This window comes from Corvus moneduloides, chromosome 4, assembly GCF_009650955.1.
Source record: "Corvus moneduloides isolate bCorMon1 chromosome 4, bCorMon1.pri, whole genome shotgun sequence".
Classification (NCBI taxonomy): Eukaryota; Metazoa; Chordata; class Aves; order Passeriformes; family Corvidae; genus Corvus; species Corvus moneduloides.
The window spans coordinates 9,654,834-9,675,010 of record NC_045479.1 but is presented as its reverse complement, the minus strand read 5'-3'; the positions used below and the strand labels follow the sequence as shown (position 1 = coordinate 9,675,010).

Genomic DNA, 20,177 nt, shown 5'->3' with positions numbered 1-20,177 from the left:
CCTGCGGGGATTAAAATAAAAGTTGTTTATAATCTATTGCTTCCTGCATTGAAGGGGCTCGCAGAGCCTGCCAGAAAACACTGCACTCTGTTGTTACTGCCACTGTGGGGTTTTTTACATTTTCACCCAAGGCCAGGCTACAGAATCAATAGCCATGGCTAATGGCAAATTATTGACAGTTATCTCAGGATTAACTCGTTCCTGTATACAGGCCTAGTTCACCCTAGCAATATTTAAGATGTGCTGGTTCTTGAGCAAAAGAGTGTTTTGCTGCCCTGGTTGTCATGAAGTTCTTGCTTTTCCTTCATACATGCAAGCCCCAAGAACTGGAACTACTCAATTTCAGAAATCTGATGTAAATCAGCTGATGGTACCAGACAGCAGACTTGTTTGCAGGCTCAATGGTCCATTATCTGAAAGGATAACAAGAGTAATCCAAACCCAGTAGATGAATCAGCAATATGAAATCAACTTTTCTACCACCAAAAACAAAGAAGCAATTCACAACAGATCAGTGTGGATGTGCCAGGGGCTTTGAACTTAAACAAATAATAGCAGTTGTAAAATACATTTCTTTATTATTAAAAATCCCCTATTTTCCCCAAAACATCAGTATGTCCACCATAATCTTTCCTTTTCCTGTGAATGAGTAGTCCTGGTATCAATTTTGGATGATGTGAACCATCACCCTTAAAATCCTTAAATGACTGCTCACATCTGTATGACTTCCCCTCACTTGAAAGGGCCAGAAATGCAAATGAATTAATCCACAGGATGAGCTTGATGCAGAAAAATGTTGTTTACTTCGGTGTGTTTTGAACAGTTCATGGTTACCCCCTGCTTTGAAACAAAAAAAAAATACAAAAGCCATATGACACCAGAGAAAAAATTTCAAGACCTTTTAGCAACTACTGGAATTAACCTGATGAACCCAAGCCTTGCCACAGGCAAGGTAAACAAATTGACCCTATGACTTCCACATAGCTTTGCTTTGCATGGAAGTGGGAGATCACTGGCGTCAGGAGTTTCAACAAGAGAACTGAGGCTCTGTTTGCTCGCACAACAGTTCTCTTCAAAGGGGAAGGAAGAAATAAAATGGCGTTAAGTAATCAGTACGGTGAGGGCATTTCCATTTCAATCTACAAATCTGCCTGAGTTGCTTTGACTTTGTCTTTGCAGCAGAATTTTTCTGGGCCTGGCATTCTTGAGTTTCAGCCTCCAAAGTCTGGAGCAGTGTTTGAGTTGAACTATATGGTTGTGCCAAGCTTTTTGGGCTGCGTTAGGTGGTGAGCTCTTCTGTGAAGCCACATCCCACAGATTTGAGCATTGTACTGCGGTATTTGCCAAGTTATTATGGGATACTTGCCTTTGTCCCTTGATCTGTCTGCAAAAGTTAACGAGAAGTCTCTGGTTTGTCGTGTCCTCCCTTCCAGCGAGTGCCCAGTTGTTCCAGCTGTTTGCCTTTGTGCATATCTCTGGACGTAAGGACTGGGTAGGTGATGATTTGGCTGGAGGCCACTTCAGCCCTGCCTTGTAACCTTGACAAAACAGTGCTCAGCAGCTCACCCAGGCTGAGACATGGCAGAGCAGAGACACTTGGCCTGGGTTTCACCAGCTGTGGACACCCCAGTGCTGGCTCACTCTGGACCACAACAGCACGCGCAGAACAGTAGGACTGTATCAGGCTGCACCTTTGTGTTCACCAGCTGTGACTCCAAAAGTTTGGGAAGCCCCTGGACTTCAGTGGAACAAGACATCGGTTCAGAAGGGGCTGCCATTAGCCTCGGGAATTTGGCTATCCCAAAACAGCCACGGTTGGTGGTTAAGTTGTCTGGTGCTGGCAAACTGCCCGCTCTTGTGCAGTGAGGATGACCTGTTAGGCAGCTCTTGCTATGGTTTATTGGCAGGGTGTGTGGCTGAGTTAACGGCAGCAATAGGAAGAATGGCGTTCCTCAAGAGTGCTGGAGCAGCTGACAGCACTGGTGTGTCCAACATTTGTCTTCCACCAGCTCACAAAGTATGTCTGAAACAGAAAGGACAATACCAGGTCATTACTGAGGCACAACCCAAGCTCCAGTAGAGAGCTACATTCATAATGCAAGGTTCTCTGGTAAAGAGGGGCATCTCAGAGTATTCTGGCATCTATTCACTCCTGCAAGAGGAGATTTATCTCTCCTCTGAGCTGTATCTGTTGCTGGTCTATAGCTGTCCTGATTCCTGAAGCCACCATTTGAAGAAATCAGGTTTAACTGCACCCTGAAGAGAGGTGGGAGTTGTACCCCATAAATGAACAAATGCAAACCATACAAAGTGCAACATGGCTATGGGCTGTACCTCCAGCCAGCTGAAAAGACCACACTCCTCTCTCCTGCCTCATCTGGGCATCCCCACCCTGCCTTTTGTGTACAAAAGGTTTCACCACGCGTGCTATTTTGCCATGCACAAACATTCTTGGTTTTATCCTGCTTGTGTTTTTGTTGCACTCCTTGCATGGGTTTTCCAGTATTAATGCCCCTTAGTCACACTGGAGTTAGCCAGGTTTCTTTGTATTTTTCTCCTCTCCCCAGAGGGTGTGTGGAGAGCAGAGCAGGGAGAAGTACAGCCTTCATAAATCAGGAGGCTGAATGAGCTTTCACAAGGTAAAAGCATTGTATAAAATAGATATTTTAGGCCATGATATGTAGGGGTTTGTTTCATAGGCTGGAGTTACCTTCAGGAATGAATCCTCCCATTGTATATAAAGCCCATCTAACTGCTGAGAAAAGAGGGCTTTTTGAAAAATGCATTTCATCATATAATATTTACATTTGCTTTACATTGTTATGGGCTTATGGACTATTTGGCGGCCAAGACTTTTGAATAGTTCTGTTTTTCTTCTTTTTTTGAAAGCTAAAGAGATCCTGTCAGATTTGGAAGGACCAGGAGTTGACCTATTGTCTCTATTTGCCAAGTCGGTGCTAATTCCTTGTGCAGGATATTTTCATAAACAAATGCCTCAGTAAAGTTGGTTTGAAAGGAAAAAGAAAAAGATAACATGAAAATAGAAGCGGCTGGAGCCCAGCACCTGGCAGTACAAACACGTGCAGCCCAGCAGAGGGTGAGCAGCCCCTTGGGGAAAAACCTCTGGGCACTCCAAGGCGATGAGTAACCCCTGCCACGGCCATGCCCTGGCAGCCACAAGCCATGAGTCAGCCCCCCTCTGCCAAATTATAAGGGGGAGGTTGGTTTAAGTGTCCTTAGGCTTTAAAAAATAATAATACATGTGGGGTTTTCTCTTTTTGCTTGCCTTTCTGATGTTTGGACCCTTGACTCTGCCTTCTGCTCATGGTTTCCCATTTCTCTCAAAATGACTTTTTGTTTTTGAACTGAAAGCTGAGGTTCTCATCTAATCACTTCACTCCGGGAGCTGGGGCTTTTCAAGCAATAAATATCACAAGCCTGGCAAGGAGCTCTGAGAGCTTGTGTTGGTGATTGCTGCAATAACTACCTTGGATGTTTACGCAGTGTAGAAAATAGTGAAAAAAACAAGCTTCAGTTTCAAGATATAAATCTTCCCCATTGTGAGAAATAGGTTCAGAGAGCTGTTTGTTTTAATTAATAGTTGCAGAATGGTGAATAATGGCCCAAACTTTCACCTAAATCCTACAGGAAAAAAATAAAAAACAAAACCAGACATTAAAAACTTCTTTTAAGATATGAAACTTCCATCTAGCTTGTGGCTAAACATTTTCAAGTAAGAACTTATAGCTAGACTCCTGAACTCAGTTTTAATGAAGTGTCCTGATTTTAAATCTGGTTGTTCATTTAAGATCCTATATATAGATTTAGGAAATCTAACCTAAGCCCTCATTTTGAAAAAATATACCTTGGCCTCTTTCATAAATATATTTTTATATTCATATATATATATATAATTAGAGAGAAGTCTGTTTCTCCAAAATTCCTGGCTTCAGGCCTTGACTTGGCACTGAAAAGAATATGTCAAGAGGTTTATGAAAAATAAATCTTTGCATTCCTCTAGCACCTTTCACCTGAGTATCTCAAAGCAGTTTACACCAAGGAAGAATTACGCCATTTTTTCTCTGCTCAAGCCTAGAGGAATCTGCAGCATGGAGTGGTCTGGTGACTTGTCCCAGGTTGTCACAGTGGGCTTTCTGACCTGACCCAAGCTAAGGAGGGCACTCAGTCTCCTGCTCTGTCCCTCCCTCCCCATCACCTTCCTCCTGCTCCCACCCTCGCTGCCAAAATCTGGCATGGCAGCCCCATGGGCTGCTGATCTCCTGCTGCTGCCTTCAGCACCTCCATTTCTCCACACATTTCTTGCATCCCATCTCCCTACACATTTTGGAAAATGCAGCCCTGACCCCGAAGGGTTTACAGGATAAATAAACATGATTTTGTGTGTGGGTGAGAGAGACGCAAAGAGAAGCGTTGTCTTGCCAACACTGCTCCCAATCGCTCTGCTTACGTGCCTTATGTCTTTCCCTCATTCTTTATCTTTTTTGTTTATTTAGATTATACACTCTTGAGGCTGGGGATGCTGCCTCCCTCTCCTGCCTTTACCACAGCGCAGCTCCAGAGCTGGTTGGAGCCCCACGCTGCTACCACAGTACAAACAATAATAAATAAAACCAGCACTGTGAAGAGATTATAATTAGAGCTGTGCAAAACTCAGCAGTTTTGGTTTGCATTGGTTCCTCCCTGCTGAGTCTACATTGTGTTTTGGATTTGTATGCAAAAAACCCAAAGAAAAACTCTCAAAGTGCCAAGTGTGGCTGGGTCCAGGCTCAAAATCGTGCACATACCAGGGTGTTTTTAGAGGTTCCTCCTTGAAATTATAAATCTGCTCAAGAACTGAAAAGTTCTTGAACCTTTTCAGACTTTGGGGGCCAGGAAAGTTTTTGGTTTCATTACCAAAGTCTCTCTCAGCTCTGCCTAACATACCAAGTACCACACCATGCTGCCCTGTGGCTAACAAGATGATTTAATCTTCCCCAGCTGCCAGTGCAGATCCACTCATGAGCACCACATCTGGCTTTCAAAAACAGTGTTTCAGATTGCCACATTCACTGGCCATGCCCAAGTGATGTGGGTAAATAGAGCTGTGTCCAAAATCCTGCTCTGACCCAGGGTATGGCACTGAAACCACTGTGAGCTGAGTAATCCCTGTGAGTCCCTGGGGAAGGCCCTGGGAAACGCTGCATAGGGCTGAGGAAAGCACAGCATTTTGGCTGGTACCACAGATGCGCAGGCCTTCACTATCCCCCCGTTGTGCACACGGGTCCTGCTCCCCTCTGCCTCTCTTGCCAGACCTGGGGATGGAGGTGAAGGGCTCGAGCGCCAGAACAGCAGTGATGGCTCTGCAGCCAAACAGCCCAAGGCTGGTTAGTTGGGCAACACTGTGCACCAGGGACAGGCCACAAAATCAGAGAGGAGGGGAAGGTCAGGGTTTCCCCAGACTGGGAGAGGCCCTGGACCCAGGGCAGATGTACACGGGACTCCACCTGGAGCTAACAGGGTATAGGAGAGCTTTCCAAAGAGCTGGTTGTCCATAAATACATCATACAAAAGCATTACAAATCAAGCCACTTCCGCTCCGTGCCTGCGATAAAGAGCAGCAGGCTCTGCAGAGCTCTGGCCAGGGGAGAGGAAATGTGGACACCTTGGACCTGCCCGTAAGGGTGCTGTGGCCTGGTGCTCCTAGCAGGATGTCCAGCAGCTTGGGAAGGAGAGAACCTCCTGTCTCCCAGACTCCTCCACGATCTCTGTGAGCCAGGCTGGCTCCCGAGGCTCCCAACAGGACGTGTGCTTTTGGCACGTGCTAAGTCTTAAGTGTCTGAATTAAAGCTGGCAGGAGCTCTTGCATCAGGAAGTCCCTTCCCAGGCAAAACTTCAGGATCTGCTGCGCTGAAAGAAATTGTATTGATTTTGATGAATTTTTCAGGAATGATAAGCAAAAACAAACAAAGATTTGAATGGAGGTTTTTCAGTGTTTTAAAAATGAAAGGGGAGGGGATCATGTATTTCACAGTGATTTTTCTCTTCTGCAGATCATTAGCAAACAATAAAGGGGAGAAATTAGATTGCATGGCAAAGAAATTATTTACTTTTACCCAGGCTTGGCACAGTCTGGGGGCTTGGAGAATTTTTTCTTAATCTTTTTGCAGGACATAAAATCCACATCCTTATTAACAGTAATTAAAACCTTAGCTCAAATTCCTAGAAAAAAAGCAGTTTTGTGCCTTACCATGGACATTTCAGCTGACTGTGGCAGAGGTAAGGGGAAGAAGGGTGAGGAGCCCCATTTTTTTTGGTGGGGTGCACTGTGCCTCAGCTGGAGCACAGCATAAGACCCTCTTCTTGGGGCTTTTGCTTTTTCCCTCTGCTCCTGTGTAATCTGCCAGCAGTAAAATGGTCACTTCTGCATGGAGGAGGAGGCATCCGTGGCCCTGGGATCCAGACTGGAGGCAGCTCCAGCAAATAACCCAGGCATTTTTAAATATGGCTTCGACACATAGATTATATTGAGCCAGTAGATCAAAGTCACAGCTCATGGTGAGTAAAAGTAAATCAAAGGTTGGACTCGATGATCTTGAAGGTCTTTTCCCACCCTAAAGTTTTCTACAATTCTATCATAAGTAGATGTAGCTACTTATTGTAAGCAATTAAATCTGTGGGGTTCTCAGTAGTCACAAGTTTTGTTTTATTAATGACTTTTTTAAATGAATTTTTTCACTATTTTATTAATGAATTTTAGCTTATTCCTCTTTTATTAATGGATTTGAGCTTTCTGACCTGAAAAATATATGTTTTCCCTCGTGGCAGAAATTTGTGTGAAGATCTCCATGGCTTCCCAGTTCCACCTCTAGAACCTCAAGAAACCCAAAATCTTAATTAAACTGCAGCACTGGTTTAAACTGTTCTACTAAATGCTGGGACAGTGAAATCTCACCAGGCCATTCTCATATTCGTACACCTCCATGTTCATGTTAATACACGTCCCTTTTTATTGCTGTACTTTTTCTCTGCAATGATATATGAAAAAGAAGAAACATGGAGGAGAAAAGTTTTATATATATATATATATATATATATGGTATATACTCATCTCCCCTGGCAGCATTCCCTGCAGGATAAGGCTAAAGAGCTGTAAAAGTGATAGTAGTCATAGCTGAATATTTTTTTCCCCTTAATTAACAGCACAGTGCCTTGCAACAGAAAATTGAGGCAGGTTTCTGCTGACTTAGCAAGTGCCTCATGAGGAAGAAATCTATCTGGCAATTATGGCTTTGCATCTCCCGCCCTGTCTCCTGTTGTTTGTGTAAGACGCCGGTGCTTCTGCCACAGGCTTCTTCACACAGCTGTCCTGTCACTGCCAGCTCTCATAGGTAATCCACCCAGCTCAGCAGAGTTCAAATAAGACACCTCCCTTTCTTCATTTTAATTAATGCATTATTTGAGTCTCCCCTGGGGATGTAGCCTTGCTGATTTTTCAAAATTCTCGCTTATTTTTCAAGCACGAAAGAAATGGAAAATGGCTGCTGTTGAGATTCTGCATTTGGGAAATTTGCTTTGCTCAGTCTTCTGTTCTCAGTCAGTGTTTTAAATGCCCATGGACATCTCTTTAGCTACAGAACATAATAAATTCTCTAGCTTGGGAAGGAGAAAAAGACACATCCAGCCAAATTCGTTGTCCCTGCAACCTCTTCTGCTGTCCTGCATACACGGTACTGCAGCTACAGCCTGTTCATGCACTGGTTTGTGTTGTCACACCCCACACATTGCTCAGACCCTTCCAGGTGCTGAGCTATCCCAGATCAAGTCAGGAACCGTTTCTTGCTGCGTTGTTGTTTTTCCTGCACCGTCAATGCCTGTGGGTTTTGCTGATCTGGGATAAAATGCTGTTGCTTGGTGTCACTGAACACAGATGGACACCCTCAGCACCAGGTCACTATGGCCCCAAATGTGGATGAGGGAGTCCAGAGTCTACCCACTTGCCATGGTTTTTTCAAGAACTCATTAAAAATGTGTGGCAGTGCTGTTAATCAGGCCTGGACTACACCGTCAAGCCAGTAAAATCCATCAAATGACAGATAAGCCAGACAGGCTAAAACCAAAGAGTTCAGCAGAGCATGTTTGAGTCAGTCAGAATCAAGAACTGCTACACCCTCAGTCAGCACTGCCTGATAATATTTCACTTGCTTTGGGTTTCTGTGTTTTAATGAGGAAACAATGGTGTTTTGTAATCCTGGCTGTTTAAACACGTAACAGCACACTGTGCTTCTGCAGCTTCTCCCTCCAATCGCCTCATGAGCGTTGGGCAAAGTCCTGTGGCACCTTCAGAGCCCATGGGAGTTTCAATGAGTGTGTTGTGTAAAGACAACCCCAGGGACTCGTCCCATGCTGAGCAGAGAAGGAATGAGGGCACAAGTTTTCATTTAACCTGTTCGACAGCTCATGGTGCAAAGGCCCAGCTCTCACTTCCCAAGACCCTCACAAGTGAGCTTCTCCCAAGTTTTCTGCATTGCTTTCACTGAAACAGGGCACAGCAGAATGAGGGCCCAGGACAGGCTCCACAATCCCCAGGACATGTTGTGAGCTTGGCTTTTCTGACAGCAGCACAAATCTGCACACAGACCAACCCTTACTCTGGCTACAGGGTTTGGCTAAAATGGTGTAAGCTGAAAATAGAGACCCAGACAGTGGCCTCCCAGTGACACTCTCTGATCTCCAGACAATCATCCTTTTGCTTCCTGATCACTTTTCTCTTCCTGGGATGAGCAGCAGGCCACACTTCCAGCCTTGTTCTACTGTGTCCATGTCAATCCTCAAAGAGCCAACACTAAGAAAGGCAAAGTACCACCACCACCTTCTCTTCTCCTGTCCTCTGCCAACAGGGACTGATCTTCTTTTTCCAACACAACTTCCTTCCTTCCTATAGCCAACATTTCAGCCCCCATATTAGATTACTCTTACCTTTGTGTTGGTCTGAGTCTTCTGTTTTGTTCCAAGACTGAAACCTATCCAATTTCAAGTGATTTCATGTCAGAAACACAGGAAATGACAGATTATGTGATCCACATGGTTAATATTGGTAAGGCTCATCCAGGAAGTGACTTGTCCTCAATGCACAAAGGCTGGGCTGGGGTATAGACTGGATTTTGGGTTTCTGAGCTCCTGGTCAAGTCCTACAAGAGCTGCCTGGAACTCTTCTAGTACCTACATGTCTCTCTATCTAAATCTCCATCACCATGATGCCTGTACTCCTCCCAATAACAGCACTCCCTCTCTCCCTCTCGCTTTGCCCTTCTCACCAACCTATAAGTAAAGATGAGCGGATAATTTGAAGCAAGGATTTGTGTGTGTGTGTGTGTGTGTGTGTGTGTGAATGGAGGGTAGTTGTGTATCAACACCTGTGATAAAGTGTGTGAAAGTTACCTTGGCACACACAGTCCATCATCTGTGTCAGGTCGCCAGGGCTGGATTAAGGGAATTCTCCCACTGGGTTCAGTATCAGCAAGTTATTCTTGCAACTCAGCTGAGAAGAATCAGTCCAAAGTGACCTCTCTCTTGCAGGAACTGGTGAACCCTATCTAGCCATGAGGCTGGTGTGGTTAGATGTTGTTCTCACGGAGGGGATTTATCTGAGCTCAAAAAAGCCAAAGTGAAGGCAAAGCAATCAGAGCATAGAAGGCTTGATCCCATCTCTTCCAAGGGTTAGGTGAGATGCAAACACCAAGTTCATCACACCCATCTAAAATGCTGAGTTATCGCACCCATCTAGTGAAAGGCATAAGGTCACTTCTTTCTCAGTGCTCCTTTAGTATCATCTGAATACTCAGTGCTGCTTTTCCTTCTTATTGTTCCTCTCTGCCCAGTATTGTTTAGAGATTTAAAAATTAAATTAATCAGCATCTTGGAGCGTAAGTTCCAAGGTGGCTTTATTGTGAAATTGCAGCGTGACTCACAGAGGCTGCAGATCCACCTTTGAGGCCAGCCTGGCTCTATTTTTGCCTGTTGTTTGTCTCCACGCTGGTTCTGCAGCAGGACTTGTAGCCACACAGTGCAATGAGCTGAGAAATGGCAGTGCGTCATCCCGGGTGTGGCTGAGGAGCGATGTCACAGAGAGAGATGGCAAGATTACAGGGAGGATCTGAGCAGGATCCGGAGGAGGGTGAGGAACAAAATGCCCTGCAACAATAGAAATATCCATTTATGTGTGTGACTCAGGAGACAGAGAGTTCTGCAAAGTCTCATTCACCTACTGGGGGGAACAAATTCCAAACGTCAGAAAGCACTGGCTGCAGACACAAAGACAGACAGGTGCGTGTGCAAAGAGCTGGAATGGGACAAGCTCTCACAAGGGTCCGGCTCAGCCAGTGGCCAAGTCCTGCTGCTGTGGAATGGCAGCTAGGAAGTTACCCTAGTGTCCACTCAAAGAGTGGCACCACTTGAATTTCTTGAGCCAGAAACAAGTACTTCTGGGAGCAGCAGAAATTATGCTGCCTGGTTTCCTGTGACTCTCTATTTTGTGGTTGATTATCCGAGGCTAATAAGGGGCAAGAGCTGAATAAAGCTTTTCCTGTGGTCAGGGCATCCTGTGTGGATTCTCCAGGGTCTAATAATACAGTTCACCTTCCTCTTCTGCCTTTCCTTCAAAGAGGCTCTAATTTGGATGTCTGTCTTCTGCACAAGTGCCAAACTTCCAGAAATCTGTATGAACTTTATATCTGTAAGGACTCTCTGGCAAACATGCCTGAAGTTGGCCAGCTTCATCCAAAGCTGCCGTGGCAATATACACACAGATACATCTTCAGCCAAACCTCATTTGTTTAGGAAGAGAGGATTCATATTCAAAAAATAAATCACACCTTCCCCAAAGCAGTAGCACATGATCTGTGTGCTGACCAGGCCTGCTTTAGAAAGCCAGGGCTCAACTTGTGATAGTTGCTTAGCAGTTAAGCAAACAGCATCTTACACCAGAAACAGCAACCACAGACACAGGTCTTACTGGGGAGCTTCATCAGTGCAACTGTGGCATGGGAAATACAAAAATAAAATGCTGACCGAGAGGGTACCAGCAGGAAATACCCCAGGAGCACAGGGCACAGGGATAGACCTCTGTGCTACCATTGAAACAGGAAAGGTAGATGGAAACCAAAATAAATGAAGCTATACTTAAAATAAAGATTACTATACTCTAGGCCGACAGAGGTTGTAACACCTGACCTAAGGATGGGTGGGGATGTTTGGGATAAAGGAAGGGAGGCCTGGAAAATTGTGGCATTATCTAGATAAGTTTCATGGAATGAAAATAAACAGCTGGTATCTGCTAAGGGGTACACGGAATAAGTCAAACAAGACAGTCTGGTGGTTCATATATTTTTTTGGTGTTCATGAAGAATTGGGTCTGCCAGAACAACTGTCATGGCAACGGAGCTTATCTAGGTTCTACTCATGTACCTGTTTACCAGACCTTTGAAGTTACTGGCAAGAGCTCCCCTGGTCTGGAGCTGGTGCTTCTGTGCTGTTTGCACCCTCAGCAGAGCCCAGCAAGGGGTGCACAGCTCAGTGCTGGGCCAGGGAGTGCTGGCAGTTGGCTACAGGACACTGATGTCCCCCAGTGAGGTGTTTCCCTGTGTCTGGCCACATGGCTATTTTCCTACAGCATCGTTGTAGAGTTGAGGCCAATTCCAAATCTGTTACAACTCATCCCAAAACCAGACAGTTAATGGGATCCTGTTCATCAAAGCCTTCCTGTTGTTTAAGAGACATGACCTGCTAGTTCTCTGCTAATATGAATGCCAAAGTGTTTTCAAGAAGGATATCATGATAGATGGCAATTATTGCTCCTCAGAGACTTGAAAAATGGTGGTGTAGATATATTTCTGGGCATATGTGTGTATGAGTATTTAGGAGACTCCAAAAGCTTATCCTAAAGGTATAACCCTGCAAACTGTTGACCATTCTGGCTCTACTCCAGCAAAGCACTTAAATATTTGGTGGACTCAGGAAGATTCTTCACATGCTTCAAGTTAACACATCCATAAGCACTTCATTGGAGCGGGCTCAGAGGCTGCACTAGAGCCACACCTTGCACAAGAGAAATCTCCCCAAGCCAGTCCCAGTCTCTGTGGCTGGTGTGGCCAGTGGCTTCCTCACAGCTACCAACAAGCTATGTCAACATTGACATTGCCTGGCCTTGCTGAAGGGAAAAAAGTTTCAGTGGATTCAGCATTTCACCTCAGTGAAATATCTCCAGCAATACAAGCAAGGTGAGAGGGAGGCAGTTTTGCATGCAGTGCTGTAGAGAAAAGATTTTCCTTCCCAGAATCAGCAGTCTCTGGGCAGCAATAAATCCACATGCTAAAAAATAAAGCAATTCCTAAAATAAACAATTCAGGCTTCGAACTGTACAATAGGCAATTAGTTTGAATAATTGGGTGTAACTGTAGGCAGAGAGAAGCTACAAGACCAGATGTGCATATAAAGCTAAACATGGGCTTTACAGAATCTAATCAAATCAGTCCACCATCTGGAATGAGAAGAAACATCATGTGACAGACCTGGTCAACATGTGAAAATGGCACAAATTTCAGGATAACCAGCTTAAGCTAAATCAGTATGTCACGTGAGTCAGAAGTGGAAGTATCCATAAAATGGATCACACCAGTTCAACTAAATCACATCTGATTTTACTACATTAATACCATTTTCTCCTACAAACTGACCTTAGGTGACCTATCACAAATAACAAGCTGGGAGTATCAGAAACAAGTACACGCCGGTAGAAATAGCTCATGGCAGACTAAGGTTCATATGCACACTTCTATCCATATGAAATAAATCCTACCTATCAAATGACTCTTTTCCAAGCAGTTGGTGTTAAAACCCTCCAGGCAGGTGTGTTTAAGTCAGAGCTGCAGAGAGTGGATCCTGATTCATTGGAGCTACCTCGGGAGCAGGAGCTGCAGCAAGGGCTGGAAACAGAGGAGGTGGCAAAGCCAAGAGCACAGAATTGGGCCACTGCTAGAGAAGGGGTGTTCAGTGGGCTGAGCTCAGGCTTCCGGTGGTTTGGAAACCCTAGGCTGGGACATAATGTTTACATGGCCCCAGATGGGCTTGACTTTGCAGTGTCAGCTGGAAAATATCACACCACCAGGCAAAGCCCTGGGGATGCCCTTGCTGAGCTCCACTGGGTTCTGGTGGCTCTGGGTTGTCCGTGCTTAGGTTTGCAGTTTGCTGTGGGATGAGGGCTGCATGGCAAGGAGGGGAGGTCTGGATATCTTATCTCCCAGGACAAAGCCCCCCTCGTGCAGCAGCTCTGTCAGCAGGGGATGGGGCTCAGCCACACAGGGTCTCTTCCATCCTCCACCCCTGCCAGGACACCTTGGGCTGTCCTGTGGGCTCACAGCTTTCTGCACTGCAGTGAGGCAAACAGGAAGCCAAAGTCAATCTAGCTCAACCAAAAGCAGAACTTGCTCCATGACATTTTGATTGGTGGCACAACTTGGGCTGCCCCTTCTCCCTCCTCCATTTCGTGCTGCATCCCTGGGACCAGCAGCCCAGAGGTGCTGCAGACAACTGCACCAAGGCTGCCCTGCTCAGCTGTGTCCAGCAGCCCGGGTAGGACTGCTCCAGGGAGGGACAGAGCAGAGCCTCCAGGAGGTGACAGCAATTCTATGAAATGAATGGGGTTAAGTTTTGATACAAAGCTTCACTGACTTGGCAACATGTGAGTGTGTTTGTGGGTTTACAGATTTACTCCAGTGCTCCAGCAGACCATCCTCCCCTTCTGCTGCTTCTCTGGAAACAGTTCAAGTCAGTGTGTTGTGCACATAATTGGTACTGGCTTTCCCAGCCTCCAGAAATCATATTAAAAAGATAGACAAAACCTAGGGGGAGGGATTTTTCTGGCCTAACGTGACAGGAGCTGGGGAGACCATGTGGCTAGTCCAACTGAGTTTTCCACACATGCATTTTTTTCATGGTCTGTGTGTGCAAAATATGTCAGGAAAAAAAAGCTCTCAGGGCAGTTAGGAATCTGTCCAGCATGTGGCAAATCCCCAGTATGACCCAGCCCTCCTCCTCCATCCTGCTGCCATTCCAGGGGTCTTTCTCCACAAGGCATTTCTGCAGCAGGAGTCAACTGAGGTAAAAAGAGGTATTTAAGCAACACCAGCTCTTGCAAACAGAGGCTCAAAAGTATCCTCAAACAGCCCATAGGTGTTGAAAGCCAATCTAGTGCTCAAGGTGAAGGGGAGGGACACCTTGAGCTCCATGGGTTGAGTGACTTTGTGGCTTGCTGTGCCTCGCTGGAGCTGGTGGCAGGGCATTTTTATTTTTTTGTCTAACACTGCTGCATGTCACCATGGAGTCCAGCCTGCTTTCACAGGGGGATGTTAGAATAAACACACATTTCAACACTCCTTCAGCTCACCTCACAGACCCAATAACAACAGTGCAATATTTTAAACTGCTTTTGCAAGTCTCTTTTCTACAGGGCAGTTGAAAGGATATTAAAGCATTTTAACAATTTTATAGATCATCTCCGGCGCGCTATTGTGATGTGGGAGAACAGGAGTTTTGTTGCCATTTGCTCATGGACAGCTGCCAAGCTCACCTGTCTCCACTGAGCCTTCCAGGGCCGTATCACATCTCTCTGGAAACTCTTCGGCCAGCTCTGGATGGCTTCTCACTTTACTCATCTGAAAAACACGTTGCTCAGTTTAACCCTTTCCCAGCACTTGTTTGGGGGTGTTGCTCAAAACAAGCAACTTCTGTTTGGGCTTAGGGAAAGTAAGAGCTGTGAGGTAGATCTGGAGAAACCTGAAATCAGGACCCTCCTGTGGAAAAAAAAACCTTCACCCACATGAAAATTCCTCTAACCCTGCAAGTCATCCTACTGACTTCAGGCAAAGTGTCCACAGCTCTTCTTTTGCCACTCCCTGATCACAGTTACCCAGCCTCCAAATCTGACCCTTCTTTAAAAAGCCCCAATTCAACAAGGTGCTTAAGAATTTGTCTTTCTGACTAAAGTTTTACCAGCCTGGTTGCTTGCTTACAAGTAAGGCATACTTTAGAGCATCTGAAGCCAGAAAAGGGTGGCCTGAGCCTGTGTATAAAATACAAAGCTAAGGATTAGAACAGATCTGCCACTAACTACATTTTCTTATGGGCCACTTAATTTTGCAGAGTCCTGCTTCTAATCTCAAAAATTATCAAGAAAACCCTCCTGTGTGTACGGTTGACACAGGAGAACTTTGCAGTTTTGTTTGCTGATGCTCAGGAAGTATTTACTGATCCTCATGTGGAAGGTGTGACAGAAGTGTAGTGTATTCTACTCCCCTATGCAAGAATTTCTCAGTTTCCATCCCTACAAATGAATATTCTCCACCCTCCTCTTCCCCTGGAAAGAAAAGTGCATAAAATTATTCCCCATCACATTCTTTCACTGAGCTGGCAAAACACAGTGAAATACAGTGAGTTTAAATGATATGGAATATGCAGGCATAGCTTATCTAAGATAAAGCGTGCAGATCGAAATCAACAAAGCCTCACAAAAGAAAGCCCCAGAAAAGCTTTCATCTGCCTGATCCCATTTCCCTGCCTACACCTCTTTTTATCCTATTGCAATACATTAGTTCTGCTTTAGTTTGTGCTCTGCAGCAACATTTCTGCTTAAGAAAGATTCTGTTGAGTCATTACCAGCATCAGCCAAACAGGCTTTTCAAGAATGGAGGAGAAAATAAAGGCTGTGGTTTTTAAATTAATTCCATGCTGCTTAACCCTTAAACCACTAGTGACTTGCAGACTCTCAGCCAAGTTAATGCTGAGCAGTATTTGGGGCTGTTGTGCCTGAGACAGAGCAATGTCAGTGCTTTTTGTCAGTGATTGACCACTCAGGCAGTGCTGGCCATGCACCTGGAAGGCAGAAATTGTAGTGAAGGTCTCTGCTGTCCAGCCCACGTCCTAAACACTCCCTTCTTGCTTGTAAACTCTGCCTCAGATAACCCAGACCCACACCAAAACGGAGGCAGGGAGAAGGGCTTTTCTACCAGAAGCTAGCAGTCGTAAATGTAGGAATGGAAGAGAGACCAGCACATCTCTCCCTCTATGCTGTAGGAGAGGTTTTCCACTCCTTCTTCCCCCAGCAGGTTGTATTTAGGAGAGAGTAGTGGTTGCCAAAAAGATAGAACTTGAATAAGCTCCTGGTACCTTGAGGTTTGAGGGGCCCCCAGGGAAGCCAGCACTTGGAGTGAGAAGAGACAGAAGAGGCAAAAGCAGATAAGGTGATTTTCCTTGCCTTGGTTTTTAAAGCAATCTCAGCCTGCTAAGCTTTCAGTCCATGCTGCCAATGGCTATTTCCAAAATTATCTTTACACAGAAAAAGGCTGGAATCCTTCTCTCTCTCATTCTCTCTGCCTCACATTTTAATGCAAGCTCAGTTTAGATCTGATATCACTCTAAAAGGTTTGCTATCAAAGTTTATTAGACCCACTGGGACAGATCACAGTTTGCAGAGGCTCATAGTTTCACAGCAGATAACTGTAAAGTGAACCATTCAATGTTCTTCAAAATGCTCATTTTTCTTGGGCTCATCTGTAACACAAAGCTGCACTGTGTTCAAGCATCATTAGAAGTGGTCCCAGCTGATTACATGATGCTGGCCATAGTTCTGCCTTTGGAGCAAAGTCAAGCAGCCCCCGGCCCCCAGCCTGTCCCACTGGGTGATGCTAAGGTGAGTGGGAGCCATTTGCAGTGAAGGCAAGCCCTACCAGCACAGGGGGGAAATACCTGCTGTGTGCTCCTAAAAAAAGGTCAGAACTTTAAAAAAAAATACAGGGAAGCATGAGTGAAGCTTCCATTTAACAATCCAGATTTGCCTTTCCCTGCTTAGTGGTAATAATAATAATAACAATTAGGAAAGACTCCTTTACCTAGGGACTACAGCTGAGAAATTTCAGCTAGAAAGCAAAGAAATGATAGAAGGAATTAGCATGTCAGTCTTCCTATAGAATGGTTGTTCTTTTTTTTTTTTTTTTAATGAAGTCATTGGTGTTATTATGTGGTTTTTAGGAGGCTATCCTAAAAACGCATGGGAATAAACACCCTATCTGGTAGGATCTCTGACTGTAACGTATCACAGAGGCATCTATTTACAGTGTGAAGGGAGGGGAGGCTGTTTCATTTCCCAAGACACTAATGGAAAGCATGATGTCCTACAACCAAGGGTGGTGAAGGCTGGGAGAGGTACTGGGAAAAAAACATTCACAATAAACCGAAGAGTGAAGGGGAGTTTCAGGGCAGATATTTGCAAGATGCATCATCATCATCAACCCTGGGAAAAGGCTGAGAGACAAAATGGTTGAGTTGAGTCCTTGGGCCAGCCATGTCCTGTCATTCTGCTGCCATTTACCCTGTGACTTTGTAGTGTCATCTGGTCTAGAGCAGTAGGCTGGACAAAAGTCAGGAGCTGGTGGTTCTCAGATGCCCATGCTCCCTGCCAGGCCTCTTCCTTGCTTTTGGCCTCGGAATGCCTCTCACCAGAAGCATTTGCAACCATCTGACAGCTCGTCTGCTCTCTGATTCCTTAACAGGTCATGCAGATGGACCAGAAGCTGGATGACATCCTGAGCACGCTCCAGGCTCAGCTGGGGGATCAGTCCCAGGCACAGATGCCAGGGCCAGCCATCCCACCTGTCAGACCTCTGCAGACAACCACAGAGTCCCCCCCAGTGAACCAGAAAATGTGAAAGCCAGTGGACACTCACATGTGACCCTCTTGTTCTTTCACATCCGAGTATTTCTCAGTCTTGGTGTCTTCAGCTGTGTCGTGGGTGAAATTAAATATTCTGCAGTAGTAGGTTAATGAGGAAAAACAAAAATAGAGAAAAAAAAAAAAAAGAGAAGAAACAGCAAGAAGCCAGTCATGACCTTAGAAGAGCACATAAGTTTTGCACCTGTTTTATTTTAGCCATCGTTAGCTAAACTCTGCCAGCCCGCGGCGGTCCCATCCCCCCAGCCCCATTCGGGCTGAGCACACAGGCACCGGGCACGCCGTCGAGGGAAGCATCCCAGCCAGGGTTAGGATGACCCATTTGTGGGCACGGAAGGGGAAAAGAACTGTTCTTTTGGCATTTAATCACTAAGTTTAATGCTCACAGCATGCCCGAAAGGGGGAAAGGAGCCAGCATTTGAACATGAAACAAATGGAAATCAGTGAACAGGAAAATTAAACAGCATGTTTTGACTTCTACCAAGCAGTGAGGATCATAAGAAGGGCAGATTTATATGCTAGTGCGAATGACAAAGTAAAGACAACAGGCTACTGATTAAAAATATGGAAGTGTACACAGGCTGGTTGACATATGAAAGGCTGAAGCAAAGATTTCAGCTAATTAAAGCAAAGGGTTGCCAGTGAGATGAGATGCATGTTGGAACAGACAGGCAGGAGAGATAGGATCTGCGTAGGCTTACTGCACCAGAACACTGTAATAGCTATCAGCTACGCTGATGACTGTTATGCAAAATGTTCTCAAGCTTTTACCTTCATTCAGCAGCGGTTGTTGACTCCAGTTACCTTAATTTTAACGTAAGAAACCCGCATGGTAATTGGCTGTGACTGTCTGTGAAGCTGGGTTCTAGCCACCGAGTAGCAGGGTGCTGCAGGAGGGCTGCAGCTGTGACTGAGAGTGGCAGGGTTTCTTAAGGAAAACAGAAATGCACGCACTGTTGATGAAAGTTAATCGCTGTTTAAATAAACTGCTGTATATAATTTTAAATGCTGGATTTATTTTTTGCCTTGTAATCTGGCTGTAGATCGAGTGCATATGCTGGCTGATGTACTGCTGTTGAGGAACACATCTGGTGCAGTGTCATGGGTTATATGCAGGTAGCTGGGCTCCCAAGCTGCAGATGGAAATGCAGATTGAGATGCAGATTTAAATGCAGATTGAAGTACAGGTTGAGATCTGGGTGGGAGCCTGGGACAAGAGGATGAACTGCCGACCTTTGGGATGACAAAAACACAAAGGCAGGTGATGCCAGCCAGGTGACTGGACACTGAGACACAGCAGCAGCCGGGAATTGCCGACCTTTTGGACAACAAGGGAGATGAAGACGGGTGATGCCTGCGAGGTGGATGGACACAGAGATGGGGGCAGGAGCCGAAGACTCGGGAGGAAGAGCGAGACTGGCCACGGGGAGGCTGTGATGAGATAAAATCCCAGGGGTTCCTTTGCTGGGGTCCCTCCTTGGAGGCACCAGCTCGGCTGTTTGTGTGTCACTGCCCCAGGAATAAAATGGCTTTATGGAATGAGACATCTGGGACTCTGCCACCTCTGCCATGCAAACCTGGTGTGATGTGAGGGGGGTGTGTGGGGAGCCAGGCAGGGACCTGTCGGTCCCTGGAGCTGGGGAAGGGCCTTCGGTCCCAGAAAGTCCCTGACCTTGGGAGTGCCCCTGCCAGGGAGTCCTGGGAATGGTCCGACTGGGGGGTTTCCTTAACACTGTCACCATAAAATGGATCTTACCTGGCACTTCAGAAAAGGGACAATACAACACTGTTGCTAAAGACCTAAATAATAAACCAAGCTAAAATGGGTGCAGTGTTACTTACTCCAGTCTTTTTTAATATATTTACATAACCAAAAATTTGAATGAGCAGAAGACTGCAGAGCAAAGACCTGAGTCCTGGGAAATCCTAAATATATTCTATTCCCACTCATATCCATGAAAGTCAAGCCTGCACTGCATTTAAAAGCAACCTGAAAGACTGGTCCCTTAATAAGCATTTATTTGGACAAATGAGTGGTCCATTTCAATGTAATCAAATTAGTTTCTAACTATTACCTGTCCCTTTAAAACTCTTTCCCAGGTTTGTGTGTCTGGGAATTCAAGCTTGGAAAGAGCACAATGAGACTGATTCCAATCTTTAGATTGCAGGCGCGTCTTAGACAGAATATTAATGATGTGTGAGAGGCAATAAAAAAAAAAAAGAAACAATGTGGTTTTAATTAAATCAGCTGACAAGCCGCCGTTCCATCTTGTCTGATTACTACAGAGTTACTGAACATGACCAAATACAGCATGTAACATGGGAAAAACAGTAAATAATCATTGCCAGAGCATTGACTTGCTCCTGGCTTTCGGTCAGGGTCATGAGCTTCTGGTCC

The 20,177-nt window shown here is 45.4% G+C and overlaps 1 protein-coding gene and 1 long non-coding RNA gene across 3 annotated transcripts in view; one reads left to right on the top strand and one right to left on the bottom strand.

Annotated features, from left to right (window-relative positions):
• Positions 1-19,605, top strand: part of LOC116443092 (potassium voltage-gated channel subfamily KQT member 1-like) — a 429,428-nt gene extending 409,823 nt beyond the window's left edge. For both annotated transcript variants that reach the window (XM_032106956.1, XM_032106955.1), the window contains one exon: positions 17,601-19,605. In XM_032106956.1, coding sequence (XP_031962847.1) covers positions 17,601-17,756 — 156 coding nt within the window. In that variant the 3' untranslated portion in view covers positions 17,757-19,605. The remainder of the gene's footprint in view (positions 1-17,600) is intronic.
• Positions 599-13,001, bottom strand: LOC116443094. The gene is made up of 3 exons (XR_004239747.1): positions 12,854-13,001; positions 9,439-10,191; positions 599-2,023 (listed from the first exon to the last, which is right to left on the bottom strand). It is a non-coding gene; the product is annotated as an uncharacterized LOC116443094 (long non-coding RNA).
• Positions 19,606-20,177: the final 572 nt, after the last annotated feature.